The sequence below is a fragment of the Sus scrofa genome, chromosome 6 (genome assembly GCF_000003025.6).
Source record: "Sus scrofa isolate TJ Tabasco breed Duroc chromosome 6, Sscrofa11.1, whole genome shotgun sequence".
Classification (NCBI taxonomy): domain Eukaryota; kingdom Metazoa; phylum Chordata; class Mammalia; order Artiodactyla; family Suidae; genus Sus; species Sus scrofa.
This window is the reverse complement of record NC_010448.4, coordinates 102,892,700-102,909,225: the sequence shown is the minus strand read 5'-3', so window position 1 is coordinate 102,909,225 and position 16,526 is coordinate 102,892,700. Positions and strand designations below refer to the sequence as shown.

The 16,526-nt window shown below is 38.3% G+C and overlaps 1 protein-coding gene across 14 annotated transcripts in view; it reads right to left on the bottom strand.

The window, feature by feature from the left end:
• Positions 1-16,526, bottom strand: part of DLGAP1 (DLG associated protein 1) — an 866,754-nt gene that overhangs the window by 290,616 nt on the left and 559,612 nt on the right. Inside the window, exon 1 of one of the 14 annotated variants that reach the window (XM_021097732.1) lies at positions 171-639. The exons of the other annotated variants lie outside the window; for them this stretch is intronic. Coding sequence (XP_020953391.1) covers positions 171-221 — 51 coding nt within the window. The 5' untranslated portion in view covers positions 222-639. Of the gene's footprint in view, positions 1-170; positions 640-16,526 lie in introns of those variants that run through there. 14 annotated transcript variants of the gene reach the window in all.

Genomic DNA, 16,526 nt, shown 5'->3' with positions numbered 1-16,526 from the left:
AAAGGGGACGCTGGGGGTACCCTTGATAAGTGTTCATCGCAAATTCACAGACCCCCGTGAAACATGGAATTAACTCCAGCGTGTTAAAAGAAAGAATTACAGATCAGCATAGAAAGCAAACGCGAAGAGACTACCTTCTTTTCCAAAGCCCAGAATTGCCAGTAGCTTACCTTATTAGCTGAAATGCCAAACAGAATGTCTTTATGGAAAATTAAGTTCATTCTTCATCTCAGCTTTGGTTTGGTGGAGTGCAGCTGAGAGCATTTAGCTGCTGCCTATGATTTGCCGGTGCAAAGTGGGTGAGTAAGGCAGTAAACACAGAACTTGGGAGGTGGGGAGTGGTTGGCCATCGCTCACAACTCCAGACCGGCAACTTAACATGTTCATTCATATGGAGATGTTAATGAAATCAAATCGGATCACCGAAGAGTACTCCTTGGTGGAGATTTTTAAGCCTGGGCAATTTTGCAGAGCAGTTGCAGGTATAATGTCCTGCCTGGTCACGGGCCCAGAAACATTACATTGCTGTCTTTCCTTCTCTCGGTGGCTTCTTGGGCTACTGATTCACTTTGTAGCATGTTAGTGGATAATGCATATTTTGTCAAGGGTGTCAAGGGGAAATCTGCATGGGGTAGTGAGCTCTGCAATTTTCTAAAAAAAAAAAAAAAAAAAAAAAAAAAAAACCAAGAAAACAAAAACTCAAATCTGACTGACCAGTGATGGAAAGATGGATGCTTTATACAATTTTGAAGGTAAGTGTGCAGATACACACAAATGGGATAAAATATTCAGATAGTTCATAAAGACAGAGACATTAGGGATCAAGGAATAAAATAGCAACACAGAGCTGCCCTCAGGACCTCAGATTCTCTTTTAGAAAAAAAAAAAGTCATATTCTTTAATAATTCATTAATGTTCTCCACATGAATTAAATATGTTTTAGAAACCTTTGGGCAAACACTTTTTCTTTCTTAAAAAATGTCTTCCACAGAAAACACCCCAGAAGAACCTTATTTCGCAAAAGTGTCTCCTTTCCAGATGGACAAAGAAACTATTGAATTTTCCTCTCTCAGGTTTTTACTTCACAGAATTGGAGCAGCCTGCATTTATTAAAATCCAGCTCTACCAAGTAAAACGTGCAATCACATCAGCAGGATCAGTCCTGGATGATCAATAGACAAGGACAAAGATACAGAGTAAAGCAATTTTGTCTTAAATACTTGTTAAACCTTTCTTCATGTTGTCACCCCACAAAACCAAGCCCCAGATTCTCCTCTCCTGAATTAACAAGAGCATGGCTGTCTCTAATGAAAAATGATAAAGAAAAAGGAATAATTATAGATGTGCCTCAAAATGTTAAACATAGAGTTACCGCATGACTCAGCAGTTCCACTCTTAGGCGTATACCCAGGAGAAATGACAACATGTGTCCCCACAAAAACATGTACACAACTGTTCACAGCACCGTAATTCACAATAGCCAAAAAGTGAAAACAACCCTAATGTCCGTCATTTGATGAATGGATGGAAAAATATGATTTATCCATTATAGGGGAATATTATTTGGCATTAAAAATCAAGTTTGGACACATGCTATAACATGGACAGATTTTGAAAACAGCATGCTGATTAAAAGAAGCCAGTCACAAAAGATAACATACATACTGTATGATTCCATTTATATGAAATGTCCAGAATAGGCAGAATCTATGGAGACAGAAAGTAGCTTTGGGCTTGAGATAAGGGTACTGGGAAGTGAATACAAATGGGTACAGGGTCTTCTACTGGTGTGATGAAAATGTTCTGTTCTTAGATTGTGATGATGCTCGCACAACTCTGTGAATATACTGAAACCGCTGAACTGTATATTTAAAAGAGGTGGATTTTATGGTTTGCAAATACCTCAATAAATACATCGATAGAGTTATTAATTTAATTTAATTTAATTTTTATTTTGTCTTTTTGCCATTTCTTGGGCCGCTCCTGCAGCATATGGAGGTTCTCAGGCTAGGGGTCGAATCGGAGCTGTAGCCACCGGCCTACGCCAGAGCCACAGCAACGCCAGATCCAAGCCATGTTTGCAGCCTACACCACAGCTCACGGCAACGCTGGATCGTTAACCCACTGAGCAAGGGCAGGGACCGAACCCGCAACCTCATGGTTCCTAGTCGGATTCGTTAACCACTGCGCCACGACGGGAACTCCTAGAGTTATTAATTTTAATAATAGAAATATTGTCATGTAATGACTGCAATTACAAGAATTTGTTATATGTAATAAATTCATTAAGAGGTAGGAAGGAAGATGTGGGGAAAGTGTAAAGATGACCCCAATCGTGGAAAGCCTTTGAGGACTCATGAGCTGTAGACCTACCGAAAGGGCCATTCTGGTGTTTGATCCTGGCTAATTTTCAATAAGCAACCATCACCCCCACCAAATCAGAGAGAGTGAATAAGAGGAATAAGAGGAGGAAGAAGAGAAAAAAAAAGGGAAGGAGGGAGAAGAAGACCAAGGGGAAGACTTGGTTTTGATTAGATAATGTGAAAGGGCAGATGATTCAAGAGGGAAAGTAGGATCACAAACCTTCATTCTGAGGATATAGTATCAAGTGAACAAGATGAGAATAAAAGAAGATGGCCTTTCAAGAGACCGAAAGAATTGAACAAGGAGGGCTTTGAAGTGCTCAAATTAAAGGAACTTGTTTCAAACACGAGAGATGGTTTCACAGTCAAGGGAAAAGATAGGTAAGTGGTGAATGTCTATAAGAATTGCACCAAGAGGGCTAAAGCCCAGAATTAAATGAAGTCTGAATTTAATAGAATAAAAGGAATAAAAAGAGCTGAGGACAGTTAAAAAAAAAAAAACGAAAAAACAAAACACCAAGAGCCTTTAAAAAAGCTATGAATTGGAACAAATGGAAGAACAAGGACAATCCCGAGGCTTGGTCCAGATGGTGTAAAGTGAACAGACGATGATGAAGGAGGAGGAAGAAGGGGAGGAGGAGCAGAGGGGGGAGGGGGGAGGGGACAGAACATTAAACTCTCAAACTTTACCATTTTCTCTATCATGTAAAGGATCTTCAAACTGGAAAGGGTAGAAGAAGCAGCATGGTGAAAGAAATCTGAATTCCAGGAAAACCTCTTGTATGCAGATGATTCATACATTTCTATTTTCAAAACCAAAAAGAGAGTTGCCATATGATCCAGCAACCCGACTCCTGGGCATCTATCTGGAGAAAACTATAATTCGAATGAACATGCACCGCAGCGCTCATTGCAGCACTATTCACAACAGCAAGACATGGGGGATAGCTTCCTAAAAGTGCATTGACAGAGGCATGGATAAAGAAGATGGGGTGTATGTATACAATGACTATTTATTACTCAGCCAAATAAGAATGAAAGAATGCCATTTGCAGTAACATGGATGGACCTAGAGAGTATCATACTAAGTAAAGTAGGAAGAAGACACATATCATATGATATCACTAATGTGTAAAAAATCCAAAAAAAAAAAAGATCTACAAATGAACTTATTTACAAAATAGAAATAGACCCACAGACATAGAAAACAAACTTATGTTTACCAAAGGGGAAAGGTAGGGGGAAGGGATGAATTAGAAGGTTGAGATTAACACATACCCATCATTATATATAAAATAGGCAAGTAACAAGGACCTACTGTACAGCACAGGTAGCTATACTTAATATTTTGTAATAGTTTATAAGGGAAAAGAATCTGAAAAAGACCACACACACATACGCGCGCGCGCACACACACACACACACACACACACACACACGCATGTGTAACTGAATCACTGCGCTGTACACAGTGATGTAAGTCAACTGTACCTCAAAAGAAATGTATTTTCTCGAAAAATTTTTATTTTCATTTCAGATCTCACATATGAACTTCAGGTACTTGACAACTTCACTTAGATTCTTTGGAGCACTTCACACGCAGCACCTTTTGAATCAAACTCATTTTCTCCTCCTCCTGCCCTGTCTACACCCCACAGGAGCTCTTCTTGAATTCCCTACCTCAGTGAATGGGAAACACCATCTTTCATGCAAATCAGAAACATAGGTACCATTCCGGACCCTTCCTTTTCTCTCCCTATCACCAAGTCCGGTAGATTTGTTATCTCCGGAATATCCACGAGCTTCAACACCGCTGCCACCGTCCTAGTCCCATGTCGCCATTTTTCTTTCACATGGGATTCTATGCTTCTCTTCTAACTGGCTCTACTTCTTTGATTTTCTTTATTTCTTCATTTCCTCTAAAGGGTTGTTTTCAGAGAGCACAGTGGATAGCATCTTTTCCTACTCCTGCCCTCCTACACACACATAAACAAGGATATAAAGGCTGAAATTTTAAACACAACCCCAGGCCCTGAATGATAGAGTCCTATCTATCTTCTCAGCTTCATTTTGCACCCCCGTGGTGACCTAACCATGTGAGATTTATTTCTGATTGTTTTGTTTCTCCCTGCCTTTGTATGATTCCTCGGTCTCATTGTCTACTTTACTTTACATCTTCCTTCAGACATAAACACAACCATTGCTTCTAGGGTGTGTTTCCCTGAACTGCTGAAGTCAATTTGCTATCACGGTATTGTCAACTCCTTTGTAGGTATTGAGCAAAGTGTTCACTTGGAATAGGCTTGTGCTTCTGAACACAAGGTTCAGAAGGTGCACAAATCGCTACACACTTGGCATCTTGGAATACATTTGCTTGGGTGCCTTTTAGTTTTAAACTCACTAGGGAGAGACCTGCCTCTCCACTGGTCATTCTTCTAACGGGGATAAAAGATGTATCTGTCTACACATTGCTTGGAGGGAAGGCAGGGAATAAATATTTTTAGCTCAGGGACCCAGCAGTCTGATCTCAGGGGCACTATGTTTAGAGTAGTGCTAAGAAATACCAGTTGCCCACCTCCTAGAATCCAAAAGGGTCTCTAGTGCTATGGGAAGCTGAAGGCAGCTAGAGTTTCTCCCAGCAAAGAAAGGGATATCCAAGGCTGCAGACAGGGAAGAGCTCCCTGCATAATTTAACTTCAGCCCTTGCCATGGTAGTACATTTAAATTTGTGTGATTGATTTGAGTACTATTTATCGCCTCATGGACAATAAGGAGTATGAGAGTTGGAATCATGCCTGTTTCTGATCCTCACTGAATCCATCAACACAGGACCTGGCAACAGTAGGCACTTAATAAATATTTTTTGAATGAATAAATGAAAGAGCTCTGAAATTGGCAGGCTGTGGTGAGAGGGTAATGAGAGCATAATTGCTGGTAGCAAAGTAATTTAAAGCATGTGTTCTCTGTTGGGTGTCAGGACCAGTCTTCTTGTTGATCAAATCTGACCATTTAATATTGTTCCCTTGTCACCATGGCTGTGATCTCAGTACTGCATGAAAGTCCACTGTTAATCAAACACATACATTGTGCTAAGAAAGTCAGGGTGTTTTAAAATATCATAAGATGTATGTGATGCATAATTTTCCCAGTGAAGACATTTTCCTTTTTAAAAGGAGGGCACACTGAAAAACAGGACACTTTGGTGGTTATGCCCAGGCAAATCACATCTCTGGGTACTCAGAGAGCTTCTGGCAGGACCACAGAATCAAGGTGGTAATTAAAAATTGTCACAGGAAATGTGATGGTAAAAGATGAAGATGGACAAGTCTTTGGAATCATCCAAAACATAATGGCATGACGGGCTTGAGTTTGCAAAGCAGAGCATCGTGGAGCGGGCTGTTACAAGGAAGATCTCTGAGCACCAAAAGAAGCAGCTTGGGTTTATGAAGAAGTAGTGCTAAGCTGACTTTATTTTTGTGTTAACTTTATTTATATATTTTTAAATTGAAATTTAAGAATTTGTTGGCTATGCCCATGGCATGCAGAAGTTCCTGGGCTAGGGATCAAACCTGTGCCACAGCGGTGACCTGTGCCACAGCCATGACAACACTGCATCCTTAACCCACTAGGCCACCAGGGAGCTCCTTATTTTTATTTTTGAAGATTAATTCGGTCAATGGGTAAACATGTACCCTGAGCCCTCTTATGCTAAGTTATTTTCAGAGGAAGAAAACAGCAGGAACAATATTTCTAAATGTTAACAGGACTGGTTTTCATAGGAACCGAATTTTCTCACTCTTCCTTTTGGAATCGGTTCTGAACAACAAAAGCAATAATACCGTCAAACAAAGAGCAATAGCCACAGATCATATTTTCAGCAAAACCAGCAGAAAATCCACAAATGTCCAAGTCAGAGTCAGACAGAAAGCCAGGGAGGGAAATGATGATAACGTGGCAGGTAAGTGAGCGGTATGAAGGGGAAATCGCTGTAGCAAAGCTCAGAAAGCTCTGTCAAAGGCACACTCCCCGCAGTGAGGACCTCAAACTGAGAGGAAAGCACGGTGGAAGAGGCTGGGACTGATGTAGGCGGTGGAGGCTGAATGGGCAAATCTTACTAAGGGCCATAAAAATTCTTTCTAAAAATAACTGTATTGTTTGTGGCCCCCTGTGACGGGCAACCTGTGAAGTCATCCATGAAGCAGTTGTGGGAGAAAAGAACTAGGTTTGGTCTGAGAGTCAGAGGATGTGTGAGTAGACAGATGCATCACATTAAAAAGAAACAGTTTCTAACTGTAGCAGCAGCAAAGGAAGTCCTGGATTCATGAATGCTTGCAAAATGACTGCCCGCCATTCCTTCCCCAGGAATCTTCTTCTGGTTCTCTAGGAAAATGCAACTTATCAAAAAGGAGTAATATAAAAGGAATATGCATGCAGGTGCTCCAGGAAATCTGCAAAACAGCAGCCACAAATTTCTTGCAAATAATGAAAACACACTGGAAAAATCTGTTGCCACAAAGATGATTAAAGGCCCAACCCAAATTCAAAACAGTAATTAATAAAGCAATTACAGTTATAAAGGAGGACTACAAAGCAGAATTATAAGAACTTGGGGAAGACGTCAGAAAATAAAGGTTGCTGGTAGACAGCTGGAGGATGTGAAATGGGAACTGGCAGGATTGAAGAAAAGGAATGCAAATAAAGGGACATAAAAGACAAAAATGAAAAGAGCAAAGAAATGGTGCAGAGATGATAAAGAAGGATTAGACAAACAAGGCAATATAGCCAACATATGCATAGCTGTGATTCCAAAGAAGAAAGTCAAACAATGGAATAGAATAATTCTCTTAAAATACATTTTATTTTAATTATTATTATTTTTTTTCTACACCTGTGGGATATGGAAGTTCCTGGGCCAGGGATTGAGCCTGTGCCTTAGCAGCAACCCAAGCTGCAGAGACAAGGCCATATCCTTAACCCACTATACCACAGCTGGAACTCCTTAAAATACATATTATTTATAAATGTCTTAAAATATAATTCAAGAAAGTTTTTCTGAAATAAAAAAGTCTTAAATCTATTTAATGAAATAGATTTCATTTTATCAGTGAAAAATCATCCAGAATGGTCGACCTAAAGAACTAAGAAAAAATTTTTGAAAAGAATCCATTAGATGGTCAGGCAAAAAGATAAAACGAGGCTAAAGGAGAGAAAATGAGGTTGACATCAGACTTACCCATAGCAACGTGTAACCTGAACACTGAGCAGAGCAGCAACTGTACAATATCAAGCCAAGAAAGCAGGAGGCAAAGATTTTCTAACTAGTTAAGCTCTCCTTCATGTGTAAAGTCTCAAGTAAAAAGAGCTTTGGACATGCCAGGATTTGGGTAATATTGCTCAAATGAACCTTTCTAGGGGAAAATCTTAGAGAATAGGCCATAGACAGACATGACTTCAACAGAAAAATGTCATCAAAGAACCAGCGGCCAAAACCCTCATGGTCACTGTAGCACTATTTACAAGTCAAGATAGGGAAGCAACCTAAATGTCTATCAATGGATAAATGGATAAAGAAGATGTGGATATCTATCCAGACAAAGCTCTACTTAAAAGAGACACTTGCACCCGCATGTTCATTGCAGCACTATTCACAATAGCCAGGACATGGAAACAATCCAAATGTCCATCAACAGATGATTGGATTTGGAAGATGTGGTGTATATATACATAATGGAATACTACTCAGCCATAAAAAAGGATGACATAATGCCATTTGTAGCAACATGGATGGAACTAGAGACTCTCATACTGAGTGAAATGAGCCAGAAAGACAAAGACAAATACCATATGATATCACTTATAACTGGAATCTAATATCCAGCACAAATGAACATCTCCTCAGAAAAGAAAATCATGGACTTGGAGAAGAGACTTGTGGCTGCCTGATGGGAGGGGGAGGGAGTGGGAGGGATCGGGAGCTTGGGCTTATCAGACACAACCTAGAATAGATTTACAAGGAGATCCCGTTGAATAGCATTGAGAACTATGTCTAGATACTCATGTTGCAACAGAAGAAAGGGTGGGGGAAAAACTGTAATTGCAATGTATACATGTAAGGATAACCTGACCCCCTTGCTGTACAGTGGGAAAAAAAAAAAAAAAAGAAGATGTGGATAAATAACACACAGACACACACACACACAAAATGAATATGACTCAGCCACAAAAAATAATGAAAATTGTCATTTGTGACATGAATGGACCTTGAGGGCATTGCGCTAAGTGAAATAAATCAGACAGAGAAAGACAAATACTGTATGATATCACCTATATGTGGAAACTTAAAAATAACCTGAGCTTAGATATAGAGAAGAGATTGATGGTTGCCAGAGGCAGGGAGTGGGCATTGGGTGAAATGGGTGAAAGGGGTCAAAAGGTACAAACTTGAAGTTATAAAATAAGTAAGTCCTGGGGTGTAAGGAATAGCATGGTGACTATAGTTAATAATACTGCATTACATATTTGAAAGATATGAGAATAGATATTAAGGCTTCTCTTCACAAGAAAAAAAGTTTTGTTATTTAAACTGCATATGGTTACATATGTTAACTAAACTTGTGTGATCATTTTGCAATGTATATACATCTATTGAATCATTATATTGTATGCTTGAAACCTAATGTTTTATGTTAATCATATCTCAAAAATAATAATAAAAAGAACCAGTGGCCAAAACCTAGCTCAATACATTTTAGAAGAGGTTCATCATCGTCACGGATTTAAAATGAAACTTTATGATCCAACATTACATGATGTTTCCGTAGCTGCATAGATGTAGATACTTTAAGAATTTTTTTCTATTGCTAATCTGTTATGTTTGTTTGTTTGTTTGTTTTTTGTCTTTTCTAGGGCTGCAACTCCGGCATATGGAGGTTCCCGGGCTAGGGGTCAAATCGGAGCTGCAGCTGCCAGCCTACACCACAGCCACAGCCACAGCAACACTAGATCCGAGCCATGTCTGTGACCTACACCACAGCTCACAGCAACACCGGATTTGTAACCCACTGAGTGAGGCCAGGGATCGAACCCACAACCTCATGGTTCCTAGTCGGATGTGTTTCTGCTGCACCATGACGGGAATTCCACAAAATGTCTTTTATGTGTGTATTGAGATAGTCATATATGTTTTTTACTTTAATCTCCTAATGCTGAGAAATGTGTGATTTTTTTTCTAATGCTAAGGCTTCATTTCATTACCAGATGAATCCTCTCTGGTTATTTTTAAATATTACTTTTAGTTATTAATTTTATTGAAATATTTATTAAGAATTTTGTATCTTTTTCAAGAGAAAAATTGCATTAAAATATTCCTTTCTTGGGAGTTCCCATTGTGGCTTAGTGGTAGCAAACCCTACTAGTATCTGTGTCTATAGGATGCAGGTTCAATCCCTGGCCTCGCTCAGTAGGTTAAAGATTCAGACGTTGCCATAAGCTGAGGTGTAGGTCACAGATGAGGCTCAGATCCTGCATTGCTGTGGCTATGGCCTAGGCTGGCAGCTACAGCTTCAATTTGACCCCTAACCTGGGAACTTCCATTTGCTGCTGGTATGGCCCTAAAAAAAGTCAAAAAAATTTTTTCCTTTCTCTAGTGTCCGCATCTATTTGAGACTATATTAAATCTTCAAATGAATTTGGCATCTTTTCTTTTGTTCAGATCTCTAGAAGAATTTTTATGTAACAGGGATTACCTTTTTCTGTAGGTTTCATGAAACTATTTGATAGGTCTGGTCTTTTTTTTTTTCTGAGTAAATTTTAAACTATTGTGTCAGTTTCGTAAATTCCTATGATCTATTCAAGATTCTTGCTTTCATTGAGTTTTGAAGAAGTTATTTTTCTAGGAAGTTATTTGCTTGAGTTTTCAATATATTTGTATAAAATCTATTTCTGTTCTAGTCCTAAGATGGATTTAACACCTATTGTAAATTTATCCATGTTCCTTTGCTCATTCCTAATAGTGTTTATATTATGCTTTTTTTTTTTCTTTTTTGGTGAGTTTATTCAGAGGTTTATTGATATTATCAGTATTTTCAAAGAATACAACACAAAAAGCTCTACAGTAATTATCTCTGGGTGATTTCTTCTTTATTTTCTTATGTATTTTACAAAACTTCTCCAATAAATGTATATTAAGTTTATAAGCCTCCTCAATAATATCTGTAACAAAATGATACACTTTTGAGCAAAATTAAAAATGTGGACTGAATAGGAGATTCGCAACTGGTGGAATGGCTTTCCCTCAATGGCACATAAATAATTTCATGAAAAATTGTAAAGTGGTCTCCAGTGGTATGCATAAGTCTTTTGGGGCCTATTCTGAACATTTTTTTAACCATCAATTTCTAAGATGATGTATTAGACACTATTATGAGACTTATGTTTTAGGAAAATATTTAAAATATTAGACTTCAGATTTAGTGTTTCTCCAAATTTGACAGCATTCTTTTTGGTAGTCCAGGTGGTACTTTTAGATGGGTGAATGGGCGTCGAGCTTTCTCTTCCTCAAGATTCTACTGCCATTGGCTGGAAAATTATGGTGATAAATAAATACTAATGTAAATGATATTTCCCAGAATTAGATTGTGCACAGCCTACACAGTAATAGTAAGGAGTGACCCTGGAGTAACATATTGGTATTTATAAGAGGACATTTAATAAATATCAATATAATATTCTGCATTATGTTAAGCCATCTTAGTGCACAGTACAAGGTAAGAGAAACATGTCAATAGAATGTCATGTGCATGAATGGCTCAAAATTTTTATCTGAGTGTGAGACGTGTTGGCATGGCTGTCGAGCAAACTGTGCCTTGATAGAAATAGGGTGTTCACATCCTAAGATTTCCAATGGATGCTGTGAAGTCCTAATTCAAGCAAAATATTGTTCACCCAATAATAGCACAAGTGAAGAGAGATGCTGCTTTTCTTGGAACAAAATATAATTTGTCTGTTGTCCTTGAAAAGGGCTTGATGTTCTCTTCTCAGAGAATTGCTGAAGGAATTAGTCTTTTGAAGATGGAACTATGAAGACTTAGGGGCAAACAATAGTTTTCATCAATATTTGAAGGACTGCCTTGTAGAAGAAAAATTTGATTTATTTCACGAGATCTACCTCCAAGTTAAGGCCTGGATTCACAACAGAGAAGGTGTCAAGAATGGAAACTGCTTCTGGGGTGAAAATTCAGGGCCCCTTTCTAGAGGTCGTTTGGTAACATGTGCAAAAAGACTTAACATCAGGCCTTCCCATTGGCACTGCAAGTAATATCTACTGAAGTAATTTCTAATGAATAAATAATTGGATGCTTCTTGAGGCATTTGTAACAGTGAAAGATCTGGATAGGTTGTCAAGTAAATAAAGGAAAGGAAAAAGAAATGTGAAAAAAAAAATCCAAACAAACAAAGCAGAATGGGGACAAAGAGATCTAGGCAAAGAGAAAGGAGCATGAGATATTATTAGAAAATCACCAGTCAAAATAGGCTTGAATGCAGGCCACTGAGGCAATGGCCCAATTTTGTTGCTAATTAGATGAGAGAATTGTGATTGCTAAAATAAAACTTAGATTGAGGATCTCTAGTGAAGTGAGGTCAACAAAAAATAGCTAATAGATGGGAAATTACTTTAGTCATTTGCAAGTGAAGAAACCTATTACTAATGGGTGTTAAATGGTTTGTAATGTAGAGAAAGGAAACAGATTCCTCTGCAGACTGTTATTCACTGTAAAGCACTATCAATAGAGGGCTTTAGGATGTAATACACTAAGGAAACACTGGCTTTGGTAATGTGCATTCCATGCCAGACAACAGTCCAAACATTTGTAATTATCTCCATCTGAAAATAACAGAAAGAACAAACAGGTCTCTGAAGAATAAATATTCAAAATAAGAATATTTAAATCATTTCAAGATATGACTAAGATTTACTTGAACTTCTTCTTTTTTTTTGAATTGAAGAAAAGTGCGTGATATTTGGGAGTATGAACCAGAAAAACATTTCCACATTTTATTGAAAAAGACATTTATGGGATGATTCCCAAAAGTCTTGAAAAATGTAAAAAAATTCAAATGTCAAATAATTGAGAAATAAGCATTCTAACCATGGTGTATTAGCACACTTTGATAGCCATAGTATTTTTATTAAAATGATATAGACATTGAAAATAATAAGCATTAACTAAAGTGGTAAGTATATATGCATACAATGTATACAAAATGATTTTTACAATATTTATGAAACTACTGGCAATTTCAATAGTTACTTTTTATTATTTATTTATTTTTAAAGTGTAGTTGATTTACAGTGTTGTGCCAATTTCTGTTGCACGGCAAAGTGACATTCATATATATATACACACACACACACACACACACACATACATGCATGTGTACACATAGACACATGTATATATATTTCATGCAATGTACATGCAGACATTCTTTTTCTCATATTTTCTCATATCATCCCCTATCATGTTCTATTTTAAGAGACCGTTTTCCATTATGGTTTATCCCAAGAGATTGGATATAGTTCCCTGTGCTGTACAGTAGGACTTCATTGCTTATCCATTCTAAATGTATTAGTTTGCATTACTAACCCCAAACTCCCAGTCAATAGTTACTTCTTAATTGCCAGATTTATTGATAGGCTTTTCATTCCATGTCTCTCAAGACCCCTCTTTGGTAGCTGACCTTGTTTAACTTTTCCTATTGAAATTCTCTTCCCCTTTGCTTCCATGCTGTTTTGATTTTCTTTCCATCTTTCTACCTTTCCAGCTCTTTAGCATTGTTTTCCTTTGCTTCCTGTCTGTGCTTTAATGTCTATGTAGCCCAGGAAAGTGGTCTGTGCTTTCTCATCTTCTTACATATTTCCCAATGTGGCTTCATTCGTCTTCAAACTTCCCTCACACCTTCTAGGTGATAACTCCCAGCCAACCTTTCTCCAGACATCTTCCTTAACTCTAGACTCATGAATTCAGCTGCCTTCACTTCTCTATCTTCCTCACCTGAGGACTTTTGACCAAACTGGCACCTTTAAGATATGGTAGAAAGATACCTTGCCTTCTCTCCATCTTATTGCTTCTAGCTTAGTCAGAACCACAATCATCTCTTGCCTGAATTGTTGTAATACCCTCCTAAACAGTATTCAAATGAGGGAAGACTTGCTTATGGGACATCTTCAACTGGATATTCTATAGGCACGTTAGAATCAAGACATCATCTCCATCCCAACTTATTTTTTCTCCCATTAGAGGTACTGACATGTACCTAATTTTTCAAACCAAGAGTTGACTATCATTTCTACTCTTCTCTTTCCTGAGAACCAAGTCATTCAGTCTCCAAGTCTAGGCAATTCTATATATTTTACACATGTTTTTTCCTTTTAAAAAATTCATTTCATCAGTACCCCTCCTCCCTTGCACTATAGTGAGAAATCTTTGAGGACAGGAGTTGTGTTTTTCAACTTTGTATTTCCAGTCTTTCGTAGAGTGCCTGACAGGTAGTTAGTGCTCACAACTGTTTGAATTAAACACTGCATGGAGTTCCCATTGTTGCTCAGTGGTTAGCAAATCCGACTAGGAACCATGAGGTTGCGGGTTTGAGCCCTGGCCTCGCTCAGTGGGTTAAGGATTTGGCATTGCCATGAGCTGTGGTGTAGGTCGCAGATGTGGCTCAGATCCCGTGTCGCTGTGGCTCTGATGTGGGTCGGTGGCTACAGCTCCGATTAGACCTTTAGCCTGGGAACCTCCATATGCCGTGGGTGTGGCCCTAAAAAGACAAAAAGACAAAAAAACAAAAACAAAAACAAAAAACCATTGCATTATGTAGAACAAATGGCAAAAGCATATGGAACACATTAATTACAAATATGTAAAATGTATGTATTTATATTTACATACATTTTCAAGTGTATCTTCAGAATATTTAAATTATTCAAGTGATAATAAACAATTGCCATTTTAGTGTAAAATTAGGTGAGTAATAAACATTCTTAATAAAAAAGCAGCAAATACATAATTCATAAGCAAAGAGGCATCCAGACCCAATAGTTTAATATGGCTTAAAATAGACTAACGTAGTTTAGATAGTCAAAATATTGAAATGGTTTAAAACCTAACAAAGAAATTGATGGCCTTTTATCTGACTTTCACATGAAAGAGGTATCCAGAAACACTTGCATATATAGTGATCTAATTTAGCTGACATCCTCTGGATGTGGATGGTTTCACTTTTCATACAAAGTTCAAAAATGATTAGGTTTAGAAAAATCCATCACATATCAGGTGGTAGATTCTGTGGTAGGTGGAATAATAGCTCCACAAAGATGCCCATGTATTAATCCATGGAAACTGTAAATATGTGCCCTTACACAGCAAAAGGGACTTTGCAGATGTGATTAATGATTTTGAGATGGGGAGATTATCCTAGATTATCTAGATGAGCCCAGTGTGATTTCAGGGGTCTTTATAAGTGAAAGAGGAAAGTCGGAAAAGAAGATATAACCACAGAAACAGAGATCAGGGTGATGCAATTGCTAGCTTTGAAGTTGGTGGAAGGAGCCGGGCATTAAAGAATATAGACAGCCTCTAGAAGCTGGAAAATTGGCAAGAAAATAGATTATCCCCTAGAGCCCTGCTGATATTAGAATTTTAGTGCAGTGAGACCCATTTCACACTTCAGATTCCCAGAACCATAGGATAATAAATTTGTGTTTTAAGCCACTAGACTCTGGTTACTTGTTATAGCAGCGATAGGATACTAGTACAGATGCTGTAGGATTTCATTCATCAAAAGCCTGGTATGTGACATTGTGTTCTCTAATAGTAACTTCTGCAACGATGCTTAAATCTGCTTGTTTCAGGTCATGTTGCTACATGGTTTTAGGATTAATAACAATAATAGCATTGTTCCACACCTTTTACATTACATTAACCCATTTAATCCTCTCAAGCTCCCTATGTGATAGAGATTGTTATTATCTCATTATTGCAAAGGAGAGACCAAAGCAGAGAGGGGTTAAATATTTATTATCTCATTATTGCAAAGGAGAGACCAAAGCAGAGAGGGGTTAAATAGATCACTCAAAGTTGCCTAGTCAGTAAAACACAGGCTTTGAACACAGCTCTCGGGCTCCAAAGCTACACTGGCTCTTCCTAGAACCAACTTCATGGACTTTGAATGGCATGGCTGTCAGTGAGGGTGACCTACTCAGTAATTTGCTATTTATGTGGACTCTGTTGTTAACTATTGTGGTATGGAATTTTGGCTCCCATGACCCCCTGGTGTCACACCCATAGAAGAAGTTCTGTTTCATGGCAAAAGGGACTTTGCAGATGTCAGTCAAGTTACTAATGGGTGATCTTAAAATAGGTGGTTTATACTAGATTAACCCAGGTGGACCCATTGTAATCACATTAGCCCTTAGAAGAAGAGCTCTGTGTTACTATATGATACCATAATAAAGAATAAAAGAAGCGTTTCCACCTGGCTGAGGGCAGAAGAGGAAGTCAGAGAGATGTGGCAGAAAAAGAAATCATGCATGATTAAAGATTCAACATGACATTTGTTAGTTTGCAGATGAAAGGACCTCAGTTATACAGCTTCAAGGAAACACATTTTGCCATTTGCCTAAATTCGTTTGGAAGCAGAATTTCCCCCAGAGCCTGCAGATTAGAGCCCAGCCCAGCCGATACCTTTATTTCAGCTTTGGAAGGCCTTAAGCACACTACTCAGGTGAGCCAGGCTGTGCCTAGACTTCCACCCATGGAAATGTCCACCTTTCTAAATACTTCTCCCATTGCTCTCCCACAAGACTCTGAACTGAGCCAGCTGCTGAGATAATTACTATGATGTTGTGAATTCTATTTCCTCTTCTCTCCCTGTCTTGTGCCTTCCATCTCTCCTGCCTGTGGTGCATCCATCTATCCATCCATTCATTCACCTGTTCATCCAACCACACACCCATCCATCCATCCATATATCCATCCATCCATCCATCCACCCACCCATCCATCCATCCATCCATCTGTCTATCCATCCATCCACCCACCCATCCACTCATTTGTCCATCCATTTATCTATCCATCCACACATAAATGGTATTTGTTAGGCATT